The sequence below is a fragment of the Nyctibius grandis genome, chromosome 2, assembly GCF_013368605.1.
Source record: "Nyctibius grandis isolate bNycGra1 chromosome 2, bNycGra1.pri, whole genome shotgun sequence".
In the NCBI taxonomy this organism is placed as follows: domain Eukaryota; kingdom Metazoa; phylum Chordata; class Aves; order Nyctibiiformes; family Nyctibiidae; genus Nyctibius; species Nyctibius grandis.
The window spans coordinates 124,707,224-124,723,756 of NC_090659.1; the positions used below are offsets into that span (position 1 = coordinate 124,707,224).

The 16,533-nt window shown below is 44.3% G+C and overlaps 1 protein-coding gene across 2 annotated transcripts in view; it reads right to left on the bottom strand.

The window, feature by feature from the left end:
- Positions 1-7,122: 7,122 nt before the first annotated feature.
- UVRAG (UV radiation resistance associated) overlaps positions 7,123-16,533 on the bottom strand; it is a 115,609-nt gene continuing 106,198 nt past the window's right edge. For both annotated transcript variants that reach the window (XM_068395242.1, XM_068395243.1), the window contains one exon: positions 7,123-8,978. In XM_068395242.1, the coding sequence (XP_068251343.1) occupies positions 8,276-8,978 (703 nt within the window). In that variant the 3' untranslated portion in view covers positions 7,123-8,275. The remainder of the gene's footprint in view (positions 8,979-16,533) is intronic.

Sequence of the window (16,533 nt, forward strand, 5' to 3'; positions counted from 1 at the left end):
AGGCGGGTGTTGAATATCTCCAGAGAAGGAGACTCCCCACCCTCCCTGGGCAGCCTGTGCCAGGGCTCTGGCACCCTCACAGCAAAGTTTTTCCTCATATTCAGATGGAACTTCCCATGTTTCAGCTTGTGCCCGTTGCCCCTTGTCCTGTCAGTGGGCGCCACTGAGAAGAGTCTGGCCCCATCCCCTTGACACCCACCCCTAAGGTATTTGTAAGCATTGATAAGATCCCCCCTCAGTCTGCTCTTCTCCAGGTTGAGCAGCCCCAGCTCCCTCAGCCTCTCCTCGTAAGAGAGATGCTCCAGCCCTCTGACCACCTCCGTACCCCTCCGCTGAACTACTCTCCAGTAGTTCATTGTGTTTCTTGACTTGAACTACAAGTGATTCATTGCCACTCCTTCCAGCATCGGCTTAAACATCTGTGAAAGAAAGGAGGAACTCGGTGAGATTACCACAAAGCTGAGATGTTATCAAAACACCTGCACTGTGTCTGTCAGGTTCCCCATCTCCCCTCGAGGAATCGTTCCCTCTCGGTTTCACACAGGGCACACAACCGAAGCCATAGAAAACAGATACACTTAAGGGTCCTCTGTCTTTCTGCCAGTGCACTCGTGTCTCCAATTAAACCATCGAGGATGTATTGGGTTGCAGTGAAATTTCACCAGCATTGCAAATTTGCAGGGAGAAGAAGATTAATATGAGAAAATGATTTCCAAACCCAGCAGCCATGTTCTGAGCAGTGCTAGCCAGGTCAGACGGAACTGCAGAAGACAACCCCAAACTCTACCGAGACTCAGAGCCAAAAACATCTCCTGAAAGCAAAACCAGGAAAGCAAGGGCTGAAAAGAAGAGGGAGACAGATTTCTGCTACAGAGCTTCACCAAGGAAGAGCAAGTCAGTCATGCATGTCCTCCATCAGGAGATACCCTGCAAGGAAAAGGAGGTTTTCTTCCCAAAACGTGCCTCACTCGCTTGTAGCATGTGCAAGTCTCAGGCAAAAATAGCAGCACTGGCAGCAACGAACAGTCCAGCTGGAGGGATACTGCCTTCCCAAGTGGAGAAGCCCAAGGAGACTCACAAGCAGAATCACACAGAATCACAGAATCAACCAGGTTGGAAGAGACCTCTGGGATCATCGAGTCCAACCGTTGCCCTGACACCACCATGTCAACTAGACCATGGCACTAAGTGCCACATCCAGTCTTTTCTTAAACACCTCCAGAGATGGTGACTCCACCACCTCCCTGGCCAGCCCCTTCCAATGGCTAATGACCCTTGCTGAGAAGAAATGCTTCCTAATGTCCAACCTGAACCTCCGCTGGTGAAGCTTGAGGCTGTGTCCTCTTGTCCTATCACTAGTTGCCTGGGAGAAGAGGCCGACTCCCACTCCACTACAACCTCCCTTCAGGTAGTTGTCGACTGCAATAAGGTCACCTCTGAGCCTCCTCTTCTCCAGGCTAAACAACCCCAGAACAGTCACTAAGAGGCAGAGCTGGGATTAAAATCTGGGTAGGCACAGGTAACCCAACCATCACACCATGCTGCCCTGATCTTCCACCTTCTGTAAAGAAGGAAGATGAAGATAGGAACTTCTCAACGGCTGGATTTCTTCTGCCCGTCCTGTCCATGGGGTGCAGTCCCCACACTCAGGCCAACACTCTTGGCAGAGGCATGACGGCTGGGCTGGCAGGGTTTCCACCTGTACCAACTGCACGTTCAACCTCAACAGCTTTTCGTGCATGCGCAGCTTAATTGACCAAACTACCTTATTACGCTACTGAAAAAAATACAGGCATTTTATATGAAATTTTTAGGCAGCTGGGACTCTTCTATGTTTCTAGATCTGTTTATACCAGCATTAACGTGCTACAGCACTTCAGGAGTTGCCCATTAGGAGTTGTCTATGATTAACACTTGAGATATGACCATCCGACTTGTTCTGCAAGTCCCTTTTTAAGAGAGACATGAAAAATACACCAAGACAGACAGCTCACAAGATACCTTGCAGGAGCTGAAGGCTGGTTGCTGCAATTACCTCTGGCACTGGCATGCAGACTGTGTGCCACCGCTGGCAGGTAGACACATGACGGAAAGCCAGAGCCCTGCTGCCAAAAGGCCAAAAATCAATAATTAGAACAAGTGTTAGATTTATTCCCCATCTCACCTCTGCTCAGCCAAGGAAACTACATTTAGTTTCGCCTAAATAAACAGCCTGAACTTGTTTCAGTTACCGTGAGTAATCAATATAGGCGCTCAGCATCAGGTTGAGGGCTGCTGCCCCCCTCTCCTGCAAGAGCTGGCTGGCTGTCCAGGCTCAGAGGCACAGCAGAAAACACAGGTTACATTCTCCTCCACCAGCGCCCTTGGGGGAGTGCTTCCCCCACGCAAGGGCATAAAGCATCTGCTTGCTGTAGCTGGGGAAAGCAGTGTCACTTCACATGGGCTACTCAAGCCAATTCAAGGCTCAATGGGCCCGTGTCAATGAAACCCTTGTAACACCTGACTACTGGAAAGCATTATTTCTTTTAATTTTTTTTTTTGATGGCCAGTGCTTTAGTGGCCATCAAACAAGCCAGTGCAACGCAGAAAGGACCTTTCTGTCCCTGCTAAAAGCAAGACAGAATCACAGAATCAACCAGGTTGGAAGAGACCTCTGGGATCATCGAGTCCAACCATTGCCCTGACACCACCATGGCAACTAGACCATGGCACTAAGTGCCATGTCCAGGCTTTTCTTAAACACCTCCAGAGATGGTGACTCCACCACCTCCCTGGGCAGCCCCTTCCAATGGCTAATAACCCTTTCTGAAAAGAAATGCTTCCTAATGTCCAACCTGAACCTCCCCTGGCGAAGCTTGAGGCTGTGTCCTCTTGTCCTATCACTAGTTGCCCAGGAGAAGAGGCCGACTCCCACTTCACTACAACCTCCCTTCCAGACCAGAACAGATACGGCTGGTTCTACAAGTTGGAAATTCAGAATTTCAAGTACGGTTTTATCAAAACAACCCATGAAAAGTAACATCATAAAGTTAGATTGAAGAGTCCAACAGGTTAAATATCAAGAACATAGAATGGTTTTGGTTGGAAGAGACCTTAAAGATCATCTAGTTCCAACCCCCCTGCCATGGGCAGGGACACCTTTCCACTAGAAAAGATAGTCAAGGCAATACATACAGGAGAAATTTCATCATCAGCAGAGCTGATGTTGGACAATCAGTTACTTAGTGGAAAGAAGGTTTTCATATTATTTAATGAAAAATTGTAAAACAATGTTGCATTTTGCCACATATCAAATAAGCTGACATCAAAATAACCAGCAATTAAAAGAAGTTTTAGCTAGAATTTTTTTTTTCCTGGAAAATTATAGTCCTTTTTTCTGCTGGGGTTAAGACCACCTTGTCTGCAGACAGGAGGGGCTCACAGCTGCCCAAAGATACCAGCTAAACCACATTAATTCAGAGGACACAGAGCATGTGCAAACACTTCCATCGGAAAAAGGTCAAAACCCAGAAAGCGAGGTGAAATACCCTCTTTGGCCATTTCACAGAATCAACAGAATCAACCAGGTTGGAAGAGACCTCTGGGATCATCGAGTCCAACCATTGCCCTGACACCACCATGTCAACTAGACCATGGCACTAAGTGCCATGTCCAGTCTTTTCTTAAACACCTCCAGAGATGGTGACTCCACCACCTCCCTGGGCAGCCCCTTCTAACGTCTAATGACCCTTGCTGAGAAGAAATGCTTCCTAATGTCCAACCTGAACCTCCCCTGGTGAAGCTTGAGGCTGTGTCCTCTTGTCCTATCGCTAGTTGCCCGGGAGAAGAGGCTGACTCCCACTTCACTACAACCTCCCTTCAGGTAGTTGTAGACTGCAATAAGGTCACCTCTGAGCCTCCTCTTCTCCAAAGGTGACAAATGAGGTAGAGAAGAGCCCAAGGTTTATCTAGAACAAGTCCACTCTCAAGCAGCACCTTCAGCTACATTTCAATACAAACCTTCTCCATTCAGAGCTTATTCTTAACTTTAACACACATTTCAATAACGTCGTTCCACGTTGCAAAACAGCTTAAAGCAAAGTTTCTCTCCTGTATCTTCCCACTTCAGCTCCAGGATTATACAGTTGGTGTCTTGGCATTTTACTCTCTGTTGACAGACAGATTGAGTGGGAGAAAAGAAAAGAAAAATAATAATAATAATAATAATAAAAAAAAACAAAACAAAAAGCCTGTTGCACTGATGGTGCCTGGCGAGTGCCTGTAGCTCTCCACATCACACTGCTTCATATCGTGGACAGCATCCTCCCAGGACTTGTGCAGCAGACTCCACTTCAAGGAGAACATCAGCTTTTTAGGTGGACATATGTTGCTTATTATCTCAGATCACAGAAGGTGCTGGATGAGTAGCAATGCCTCCCTGATCAGGGAACACGGCGTTTCCACTATCCATAAAAGCTCTGCAAATCCAGCTGTCTCCCAGCCCCACTGTACACTGTTTTTCCAGCTGCGTGCCATCTTTTTGGTAGGAGCTGCCATAGCATCTTGTGTGAATGAGGATTTGGAACCAACAAGGCAGTCAGGTCTTTTAGCAAATCCCCTCGCCCAAATATTCACAAATGGATCAATATGGGCTTGATGAACCACAAGCTTTTGTGGCTGGGGAGGACACATTGTGGTTCAAATCAGGCTTGTGAAGAAAATAAACACAAAGGAGCCGTTAAGAGAAGACACACAAGTTGAGAGATACTAATCATTTTTATTTTATAAATACAGATGAGCTTTCCCGCAATTACCAACACAGCTTTAATGTGTCATTTACTATGGGACATTCTGGTTTTGCTTATTTTAAATAAGCTGGTCAAGCAAGGATAAGCCAATGCTGTTGTGCTTGCTATAAAAATAGAGTGGGATGTGATCTTCCAAAACTAATATTCTCAAAAATCTTAGGAATTCCTAGTGAGGGGAAAAGATTGCAATGAAATATTTTCTCACTTGAAGACATTTGCAGACATTTAAGTGTCACAGCTGTGCAGGAACTGAAAGGCTCTCGACAGTTTAAAGCACACTGTGATATATCACCTCACCTTCAAGCCGATTTGTTTCTCTCCCACTACACTATTTTCAAAGTAATTTACAGGGGGGAAAAAATAATCACAAAAAAGAAAGCCATGATGTGGCTGCAGTCTGTACAATCCCCCATCCTCACAGAAACGAGAAGCTGGCCAATGCTCTAATTAGCCCTACGATGCTGTCCCCCTTCACACCACCTTCGATATAGAAAGTGATGAAAGTAGAAGAGAAACATGGGGACAATTTAAGGCCTACTAAAGATACATCCATAGAAAGCCCATCAAAGAAGCTTTGTGTGACAGATGCAGAAATCAACCATTGTGTTTGACACATTAACAATTACAGGGCTCAAACAGGAACAGCAACACAACATCAGCGAGGAAAACTAGACTTCATTTGGTCGGGTGCAACCTGAGAAGATGTGCAACTAATGGAAAAAAAAAACCAGTCCTGCTGATGCTCTACAAACCTAATTTCACATGTCACTTAATTGCACTGAGATGCTCCGTGTTTGCCTACGAAACATAGCGACTTCACAACTACTCTTTGGGTTGCTTTGAAAAGTCACCATCACACACAAGCTAATGCCTTTCTGTTAGGACAAACAGGCGGCCTGTGCTGCTTCGAGCGTGCCAGAGCCCATCCCACAGGGTGCATGACTGACTCAGAATTCCCTAATTTCACCTAAAATTATACTGCCATCAGAAGAGGGTGATACAGTGACAGGACAGCGTACCTTATGCTCACTTCATCAATAACTGCTACGCTTTCAGGTTCTCAGGATGCCAAAGCACAGTGTAGATTTCCTACCTATCTCTTCTCAAAGATGATGACAGTGCTTTAAGCTGCTGCAGCATTTCCTTTAGGGAAGTTTTTCATGAGGTTGGAACAGAGGAGCTTATTTGGGGAAGAAGGTACTCATGAATGTAGAGAGCAGCTCTGCAGAGAAGGACCTGGGTGTTCTGGTGGACAAGTTCACCATGAGCCAGCAACGTGCCCTTGGGGCCAGGAAGGCCAATGGTATCCTGGGGTGCATGAGGAAGAGTGTGGGCAGCAGGTCGAGGGAGGTTCTCCTCCCCCTCTACACAGCCCTGGTGAGGCCACACCTGGAGTAACTGTGTGCAGTTCTGGGCCCCCCAGTTCAAGAAAGACAGGGAAATACTGGAGAGAGTCCAGCAAAGGGCTACAGAGATGATCAGAGGGCTGGAGCATCTCTCTCATGAGGAGAGGCTGAGGGAGCTGGGGCTGTTCAGCCTGGAGAAGAGCAGACTGAGGGGGGATCTTATCAACACTTACAAATACCTTAGGGGTGGGTGTCAAGAGGAGGGGACCAGACTCTTCTCAGTGGTGCCCAGTGACAGGACATGGGGCAATGGGCACAAGCTGAAACATGGGACGTTCCATCTGAATATGAGGAGGAACTTCTTTACTGTGAGGGTGCCAGAGCCCTGGCACAGGCTGCCCAGGGAGGGTGGGGAGTCTCCTTCTCTGGAGATATTCATAATCCGCCTGGACGCAACCCTTGCAACATGTTCTAGGTGACCCTGCTTTGGCAGGGGGTTGGACTGGATGATCTCCAGAGGTCCCTTCCAACCCTTAACCATTCTGTGATTCTGTGAATGTGTCCAACTTCATGCCCAAGTTTGCACCTGGAATTACGTTCAATGCCTTACAGAATTAAGTCTCTGTTTCTGAGTACCTCCAGCTAGCACATCATATTGGGACAGACCAAAAATAATCAGTCGCTGTAGAAAGGCTCGATCCAACAGCTCAGTTGCAGACACAACCGTTAAAAGCTAACAGAAGAAATGTGAATATAATTTTAATACAATCATTAAGGTGTTACCTGGAAAGAATGCATATTCTAGAACAGTGCTATTACGTATATTGGTTCTCACACACACATCTTGTTCTGACAACAGATAGTTGAGATTATACATATCCACATTTTAAACAGTTAATTTAGGCTAGCCTTATGGTGAAGTTAGGAAGAAGACTATGTCATTGGTTCAAAAGAAAGCATAGGTCAGGGAGGGGAAAAAAAAGCCAGGCATGATGAAGTGTTTTTTATTCTGCTATATATTTTTATATTTGAGAGCTCCCAACCGAGCCCAAACTCTTGGGTATACAATATAGAAAGCAAGAGCAATGAAACCCAAACTGAAACAAATACCAGGAATCACAAAGCAGGCTGCAAATTGCTTTCCCATTAGTGCAGCTGAACGTGTGCCAGTGGTAACCTACCTAACAGCAAACCGCACCTCCAGCGAACCGCCGAAGCTTCCTCCTTTAAAGCACAGATGGGTGAAAGGATATTAATTTAGGTGAATAATGTTGTGAAGATGTGCTTCACAGCACGCCGGCCCTGTTAGCCACCTCGGAGGGTGGCAGCTGGACCCCGCTTGGGTAGTGCGTTCATTAGGTCTACTGATGAGGTCTGCGCCCAACTGAAGCGGGGAAAGGTCAGGCTGAGATTTTTATGAGAAACCTTAGAGGGGATTTAGTCCTCAAGGCTTCTGCTGGTAGGAACAGTGAGTATGGAGGGAAGGAGGGGAAAAAAAATGTCATTTCTGATTAATCAGGTGCAAGAAACTGCAGCTATCACACAGGTGCTCATTCTCTGGCAAGTTTACACCACCAACCAAAGACCCATCAGTGCAAACTAGAACTTCAAAGGCTACAGCCAAGAGAAAGCTGTCCAATTATAAGGAATTCATGGTATTTCTGTAACACTGGCCACATTGCTCAAGAAAACACAGGAGTACATGGGAGAAGGTAAAGAGGTCTTATCATAAATGTATTTTTAAATTAAACTTTTTTTTTTTCTTCTGGAAAGATTAAAATAAATTTAACTCTAAATAATAATTAAGAAATTAACAATATTCATAGAAGGGTCTGTTCAGCACTAGAAGTTGTTTCCAGGAAACACTTTATAAATGGATTCTGATGCCTAAAAAAAATTTCCAACAGATTATAAATACCAGACATAAGAGGACTGGAAGCAGAATCAAAATTTACCTGGGCTGTGAATATACCATGATCCTGTGTTATCATGCTCAAGTCCATTTGTCTAACACCACAGGAATAGCTTTAGCTTTTTTATTTTTTTTTTTTTTATAATTAATATAAAGAATAAGTGCAATTTTATCTCTATTCCAGATCACTGGTTTCACCTCAATGTCTGCTATCAAATCCCTGTCCAAGCTCACTTGTCCGAGCTTTTACGCGGTCTGCGGAAGCTGGACATGTTCTCATTCAGTGCATAGATCCTTCGAGAGAACTCCTCAAACTCCCCTAGGACTTGTTCATCGCACTCCACTGCCACAGCATGCTCCACCGGGATGGAGTTAAAGTCTTCTAGCTGATCTCCCGTGCTGAACCCCGTCGCCTCCATCCCCATGATCTCCTCCGCTTGCTCCACGGTGCAGCAAAGGACAGGACCGAGCGAGGGACGAAACTCACAGGGTTGCTCGTTGCTTGCAGTGCCAGAGCACTCCCCAGGCAGTAACGCCCCGTTTATTGCACTAGTATGTCCTAGGAAAGACTCCTGCCGCTCTTGGGTATTGCTTAGGCTCCCGCTTTCTCCATTTAAACTGCTGCACAAGTTCTCGCCTGTCTTGGTATTTCCTTTCGAGGAGTCCATAGAGGTATCCAAGGAGGACGATATCGATTCAGGTTTTTTATCTGACTCTCCTCCATGGGCTGTGAGGGCAACAGGCTGCGTTAAAGCAGAGTTGTAACTAGGAGGAGGAGTTTTGTACTGTAGTCTTTCGTTTCCCGTGTTGGCTCGTTTTCGGAGTCCTTTATCTGGAGAAGGAAGCCCACTGGAAAAGCCAATATCCAACCTGCCGAAGCTAGAGCTCTGTCTCTTTGGCACGGGAATTGCACTGGATGTATGGTGTCGATCACTATAAAAGAAGGAAAGGATAAATCACAGCTGGCAGGCGTGCTCACGAGAAATACAGATGTTTAACCAAAGGCTGAAGCAATTATTTTATCACAACTCCGGGCTCCGTTTGGCCAAACTACTTGTAACCTAAAGTGCTAAAACCCCAAATGTGTTTAATGCTGTACGAACTACAGAAGACACCCCAGAGGACAGCTTTCCTGAAAACTGGTAAGATCGTGTAGGAACATTTACAAAGCTCCATGGTTTGAAGAGTCAATCACCCAAGAAACCACCACATTATGTTAATTCGTACTGTTAACACCATTTTATAGGACCAAGCTGTACTTGATGAATTATTACTGTTGACCGTATATTTATGTATTTATGGCCTGTACTGGGCCATCATAAACTCTTCAAAAGTGAGTAATAATGGTCGAATCCTCTATGAGTGACTTCTTCCAACACGATTTCCCTGACAGTTGCACATAGGAGAAAAAACACCCTAACTTTGTTATTTACAGAGGATTATTTTTGCCAGATCTTCTGCTTTTCTGTGCCAATCATTCCAAAACTTTTTGGACAAACTTCAACTTCAGTTTCTTGAGGAACATGAACTAATCAAGCTTAATTTACAAGTTTGATTTTAGTATTTAATACTGTTCCACAGACCACTTACACTGTCTCAGGGTCTCTAATTTGGAACATCCGCTTTATGTCATCTGGGGGGTGTTATGTGAATTTTCCTTCATCGGCTTAATCCTTATCCAAATATAATCACCATCCTATATGCAAATAGTATGTTGTAGTTAACTTATGCAACCAGCTCATTTTCCTTCCAAATTTAAAAAAAAATAAATTAAAAATATAGCTATTACTGATCCACTGAATATAAAACTCCAAGATTCAACTGCTGTCAGTATGAGTCTCCTTCATTAACTCCATTTAAAAGAAACTCCTTCTACTCACGGCCTGATACATTTTGGGATCTGTCTTGCAGATCCTTTTCCACATTGTTGTTCTTTATTTGCTCCCCTTTGTAAATAGGATAAGCTATATCACAAAAAGCCCCTCTGTGAAAAATAAGCATCCCCATGGGAGGGCAGTGTGGAGTGCTACTGTTCTTTAATTTCCTCTCCCATCTTACCTCCTCCCAGGCTGCCCCTTAATACACATGTAGGGTTTCCTTCTCTTCCATAAAAACCTCACATTACCTTAAGGAAAAGTTGCTTTTCAGAATTTACAGTTGCGGAGAGTGAAGTAGAGAGATAAGGGCCACACGCGCAGCCAACAGCAAAAACATCAACTTTCTTCTCACATTTCAGCTGCTGTTTCAGACTGTTTTAATGCAAACTCTGCACAGCATTCACAGCTTTGTTTGCAAAGGTTTAGAGCATTCTTAACAGAGGTGACAAAACAGAAAGTAGTATGTACCACAGATGCTAGTAAGTGCTGTGTATGTGGCCTTGTAGACTAGGCCTCAAGTCCTTTACTGACCAGAGACTTTAAAATCCAGGGGAAGTTCAGGTTGGACATTAGGAAGAATTTCTTTTCAGAAAGGGTCATTAGACATTGGAAGGGGTTGCCCAGGGAGGTGGTGGAGTCACCATCTCTGGAGGTGTTTAAGAAAAGACTGGCCATGGCACTTAGTGCCATGGTCTAGTTGCCATGGTGGTGTCAGGGCAACGGTTGGACTCGATGATCCCAGAGGTCTCTTCCAACCTGGTTGATTCTGTGATTCTGTGAAATACTTTAACCATCCCCTACACAGCCAACCATTTATTTTTAGAATGATGTAATACAACAAACACAAGAATCTGAGGTGGGACACTTGTGAACTTATGCAATGTGAGCTGCAGACACATTGGGGATGGTCTGTTTTCCCCTCCTCTTCCCCCAGCTTAGTGCTTTCAGCCTTAATTCAGAAAATAAATGAACACTTGGTATTATGTATTTGATTAGATCATGTTTATCTTAAATCCTAGGTAAGAAACAAGTTGGGATCATATTACCTCTAGGTTTGCTGAATCTTCCTTAAGAAAAAGCACAGGAAATAAAACAGAGTGCTACGTTTTCAGCTTTAACAGCAAAGTGCAGCAAAACAAGGAGTTTTGTTCTGTATTATTAGAAACTTTACAATTAAATGGTAAGCTTTAGGAATTTACCCAAATTCCAAGATGTACATATATTCACAAAGCCAGATATCATTCAAGACACTTCTCTGGGTCCAACAGTGCATCACCCTATTTTACGTGAACTAATTCCTCACAGACAAGTGATAACTGATTACTATAGATCACTGTTCAAATTACAAGACACTTTGCAATTAAGTAGATGGTACTTTTCAGTACAAGCTATCTAAGGTTTTGCTGCCTTTCCCACTCCAGATATCGAGATGTTGCAGAGCTGAATTATCTCCCTTCTATTTGGACAGGATAACACATAACATGGTGATTTGCACGTCTTATCAAAGAGATGTGGCAAGATTCATGTCCCACCTTGAGGCACAGAAACAAAGACAAGCAGCAGCTGCGTGCAATGGAACTGGACAGGAAAGGCCTCCCTTCTCCCCTCTTCCTCACAAAACCGAGCCCAAAGCACAGGCTGGAACCAGTCTTGCTGCTAAGAGGAGCCTAAGCCTGCCACGAGTCTTGAGGAGCACAAAGGGGAGCCTCCAGGCAGGAGAGCTATGAGCTTTGTGCTACCAGGGCTTGGATATGTGCACTGTGGCGATCCATCACTTTGTGGCTCTAAATGCAGGAGGCTCAAAAGAGAGAGAGGCAAAAAGGAGACATGGGTTCTGTGCTCAGTCTAATATTTTAGACTGGGGAAAAAAAAACCTGTTGCTGAAGTCTGCTTTGTTTTGTTTGTACTGGCTCAAGATTGAAAGGGCAACACGCTTGCTTTTTGCAGCTCTAGAATGAGCTGTATAAAATGTGTTCCTAAGTCTGGACCTATTTGGCAAATCAGTTGTCTAATACGATTTCTCTTCTCCCGGGCAACTAGCGATAGGACAAGAGGACACAGCCTCAAGCTTCGCCAGGGGAGGGTCAGGTTGGACATTAGGAAGCATTTCTTCTCAGAAAGGGTCATTAGCCACTGGAATGGGCTGCCCAGGGAGGTGGTGGAGTCACCATCTCTGGAGGTGTTTAAGAAAAGCCTGGACATGGCACTTAGTGCCATGGTCTAGTTGCCATGGTGGTGTCAGGGCAATGATTGGACTTGATGATCCCAGAGGTCTCTTCCAACCTGGTTGATTCTGTGATTCTGTGATTTAAAATAGGGAGCACGTATGCAATTCAATAAAAAAGAACGCCATTCTCATACAAGCTCCTTTTCAAACTCACAGGCCACTTATCGCCATCCCTTTCCAAAAGAAATGGGCTGTTCCCGGAACTGATTCCAGTATTACATTCCCTTCCACAGTAATGATAAAAATAATTCTGCTTGGTTTATATGAAGATGTCAGGAATGAGTCAAATGGGAATGTATTCCTGCTGAACTGGAGCCCAGGAGGGCTGCAGATTCCATAGAAACAACCCCACACATTTGAAATAAAGAAAAAGCAAGACTAGGAATAATACGAGATGTCCAGTCAGAAAAGGATAACTCCTCCATCCCCCTGTGTACAACAGATGGCAGAGGCATAGATGTATCATGTCAGTTGTTCGGCAGACAGTTTGGGTCCAGATTCACCACAGGACTTCAGCAGCAACAACTGGAAGAGTCTACGTGCTAGCTGCAGAAGTTATGGTACAAGACACTTGTATCTTTGCAAAGTAGAGTTTGATGTCAAAGCATTGGATCTGCAACACCCCGTACAGCAGTGAGGGCTTCCTATCTCCTGATCTAGCCATAATAACAAGAAGGGTTTATAGGAAATTCTGCCATTTCTCTGGATTTTATTCAACCATCCATAGGTTGAAATAGGAATTTAAGAGATTAAAAACTAATTCAGGAAGAATTTCACGCTGTACCTTGTGGATTTAAGTACAGACAAGTGTTTCTCAAATAGTCACAAGGCTATCTACTCTTTAAACAAGATTTTAGTGACAAAAGCTCTTGCCTGAAATGTAAGCAGTCAGAAGAGGGTCCAGACAAGTTACAAACACAGTGGCCTGAACACCAGCCTATAGACAGGTTTGGAGTGGGTCCTCCTGTTGAATGTATCACAGAATCACAGAATCAACCAGGTTGGAAGAGACCTCTAGGATCATCGAGTCCAACCGTTGCCCTGACACCACCCTGTCAACTAGACCATGGCACTAAGTGCCATGGCCAGGCTCTTCTTAAACACCTCCAGAGGTGGTGACTCCACCACCTCCCTGGGCAGCCCCTTCCAATGCCTAATGACCCTTGCTGAGAAGAAATGCTTCCTAATGTTCAACCTGAACCTCCCCTGGCGAAGCTTGAGGCTGTGTCCTCTTGTCCTATCACTGGTTGCCTGCGAGAAGAGGCTGACTCCCACTCCGCTACAACCTCCCTTCAGGCAGTTGTAGACTGCAATAAGGTCACCTCTGAGCCTCCTCTTCTCCAGGCTAAACAATCCCAGCCCAGCATCACCTTGAATATTCACCTTGCAGCACAAGATGCAAGATCTCACATGAGGAAGAGCTATCTCAGATGAAGAGGATGTGCAGGGAAAGAAGAGCGGAAAGCAACCCTAGGCTTAATCCTAGCTCCTGAAGTTGCAGAGGCACACCGTCACGCCAAACACAAGTAATTCCTGGAGAGATCAAACCCAAGGCAAAGCCTCTTCACCATCTGAATGAGTAATACCCGCTAGTCTTATTTGTTGTGCTGGACTGTGCTTCAAACTTGCTCAAATTCATTTCTCTTAGATCAGACTCTTTAAAGGGCAAAGACTTAAGTATGGCGTAAGACTGCCTAATTGGCAAACCCCAAATTACCTTCAGCAAGGGCTGATCAGCCCCATTTAGGCACAACTGTAACTCTTCTATGCAACAGAACAAAGAAGCAGCCACAGAAGAAATTAAGTAAGCCAACGTGAAAACTGTGGTGTCTAATTAGCTCGAGAGAAGCAGCTTTACAAACTGTTCCGGTGGGCATGTAAATTTAAGTTCCTGCTAAAAAGAAACATGCCTAAATTCCTTTGTAAATCTAGGCCTTACAGGCAAGTGGGTGAGAAATTAATTAGTTTGCAGGGCCAGGAGAGTTTTTAAAGAGCTTGTTATGACAAGGCTATTCAAGCTAACACGTTATGTATGCCTGAACAATACCTCTTCAGTCCAGCAGCCAAAAAAAATCTTCCCTTCCTTCGTAAGTTGAACTGGCAGAATGATCTATACTAAGTGATCTAACAGCCCAAACGTAGCAGCAATACAAAGCTAATCTCCCTCGTCTACAAAATAACTTCCCAGTTAATAGAGTACATAAGGGCTGCCCCACAGGGCAGTAAAGCAGGAATGATCTTCATTTATCATACAAGCATTCAAGCTAATGAATTAGAACAAAAAGCACTTGCAGTCAGGTTCTTTAAACTACAAGCAATGAAATAGACCTTACTTAAGACTGAAAAAGCAGGTTTTAAGCTGCTGGAGACATATGCAGGCAGATTTCTCAAACGGTCCATTGCTGCCAATAAATATGCATGGGATGGGCTTAGCTTCAGTCAGGAATAAATACGGGGATAACAGCCCAAATCTGAGAAAGCAGGAATGAAGTCAATAGAATGGCTTAACTGCTTATCAAATGTTATCTAAGGCATTTAGATAAAAGCAAATATGCATGAAGGACTCTGGAGATCAGCCATCTGAGAATTCATCGCCTAGGCTCCTTCCACAGCCACTGGAGAAAGAAAACAAGCACTGGAGAGAAGGGTGGGTAACACCCTCTTGAGAGCCATTTATGATCAGTGGGATAATTGCCCTCTCAGGATGTCTCCTCTCGCCCACAGAGGCAACCTAGACAACTAGTTTAGGCTGAGTGACGAGTGTCTAGAAGGCAAACATGAGAAGATGAATAGCTCTCTACACTTTTAAGTACAACAATGGTCATAGTCTTGCAGGCAAGTAAAATAAAACTAAAATGGCTCTAGGTATAGTGGGTTAAGCAGTTAGGTCAAGGGGTCTTTGCCTGTTCCATCACCTCCCTCCAGGTGAGAATGAGAAGTCAAATTGAGGTTTTGGTTCAAAAGTAATGTTTACAGAGAGGCAGAGAGCTCAGAAATACTAGGTTGCTATTAATCTTCAAGAAAACAAGCAGCTGATGGAGGGTCTCTATTCCATTTGCATTTTCCTTTGCATGCCATTTGCATTCTATTGCATTTCCTGGTGAGACACTGGCCCAGGTTGCCCAGAGAAGCTGTGGCTGCCCCCTCCCTGGCAGTGTTCAAGGCCAGATTGGATGAGGCTTTGAGCAACCTGGTGTAGTGGAAGGTGTCCCTGCCCGTGGCAGGGGGGTTGGAACTAGATGATCTTTAAGGTCCCTTCCAACCCAAACCATTCTATGAGTCTATGACTCCTTGAGGAAAAGGCTGTACTGTTAACAGAATTCATAGCACTGCATCAAGGCGAAGTCCAGAGAAAGAGATGCTTTATCAGCTTCACTCATGGATTTAATAAAATATATATAAAAAAGCAAGTCATGTTAGAAAACTGTCATCCAATTGCCCAGAAACTTTAGACACTGTCAGATATTGTCACCAGTGAAAAGAGTTTGGCTTCCAGGAGCGTAGCCCTTTACTCTAAGGTACAACCTTGACCTGAATTACTAGGGTTGAGCTGGTTCCGCTTCCAGACACAATTACTTGGTCCATCTTCTGAGACAGCAAACAGATGTGGACACCTGTCCAGAAAAGAAAGGTCTGCAACTAGTGGAGCATAAAAGCTGATTTGATGAACTGTCATCAGGCCTTAATGACTTTTACTCATCAAGTTGGATCAGACTAGAACTGGTTACGTATAGGAGTACGTATAGTTCCTATGAGGAAGCGGGATTTCTAAATTCAAAAGAAAAAAAGAAAAGAAACCTCAGATTTATTGGACATTACAGATAAGAGAACTACATCATCACCAATCTCAATGTTTCAATTGCATCCAACTCTCAAAAGCCAATTCATAACAGTCTGACTTCAGCTGTAAGTTTTACTGGCAGCAAAACTACAAAGTAGCTGTTTTCTCCACAAAATATTAGTTTTCACTAGTTAATAATTAGTCCATTTGGGCATTCTTACAGACCTAAGGCATAAGACACAGACTCCGTGCTGTAAACAGGCGAGATAAAGTGATTGAAGTAGGACACAAGCATTTCTAAAGTTATTTTCTTAGTGAACAGATTCTGGCTGTAATCTGCAGTTTTGATAAAAAGAAAAAGTTTCTTCAGTCAGATTCACTTGTGATTATTTAATCTGTCTGCAAGGGGCTCGGAGAAAATGTAAAGCAGTATGAGAGACAGAATACAATTCACAGGCTCAAATATGTATCTTTTCCTCCCCACAAAACGTTTCCTCTGAGGAACATTACTGGATCACAGCTGGTCAAAATACTAAATCTTGATTGTCTGGCCAAAAGCCAAAATCCACAGCTACAGCTCTTTGGTATGAGAATACTTTTTTT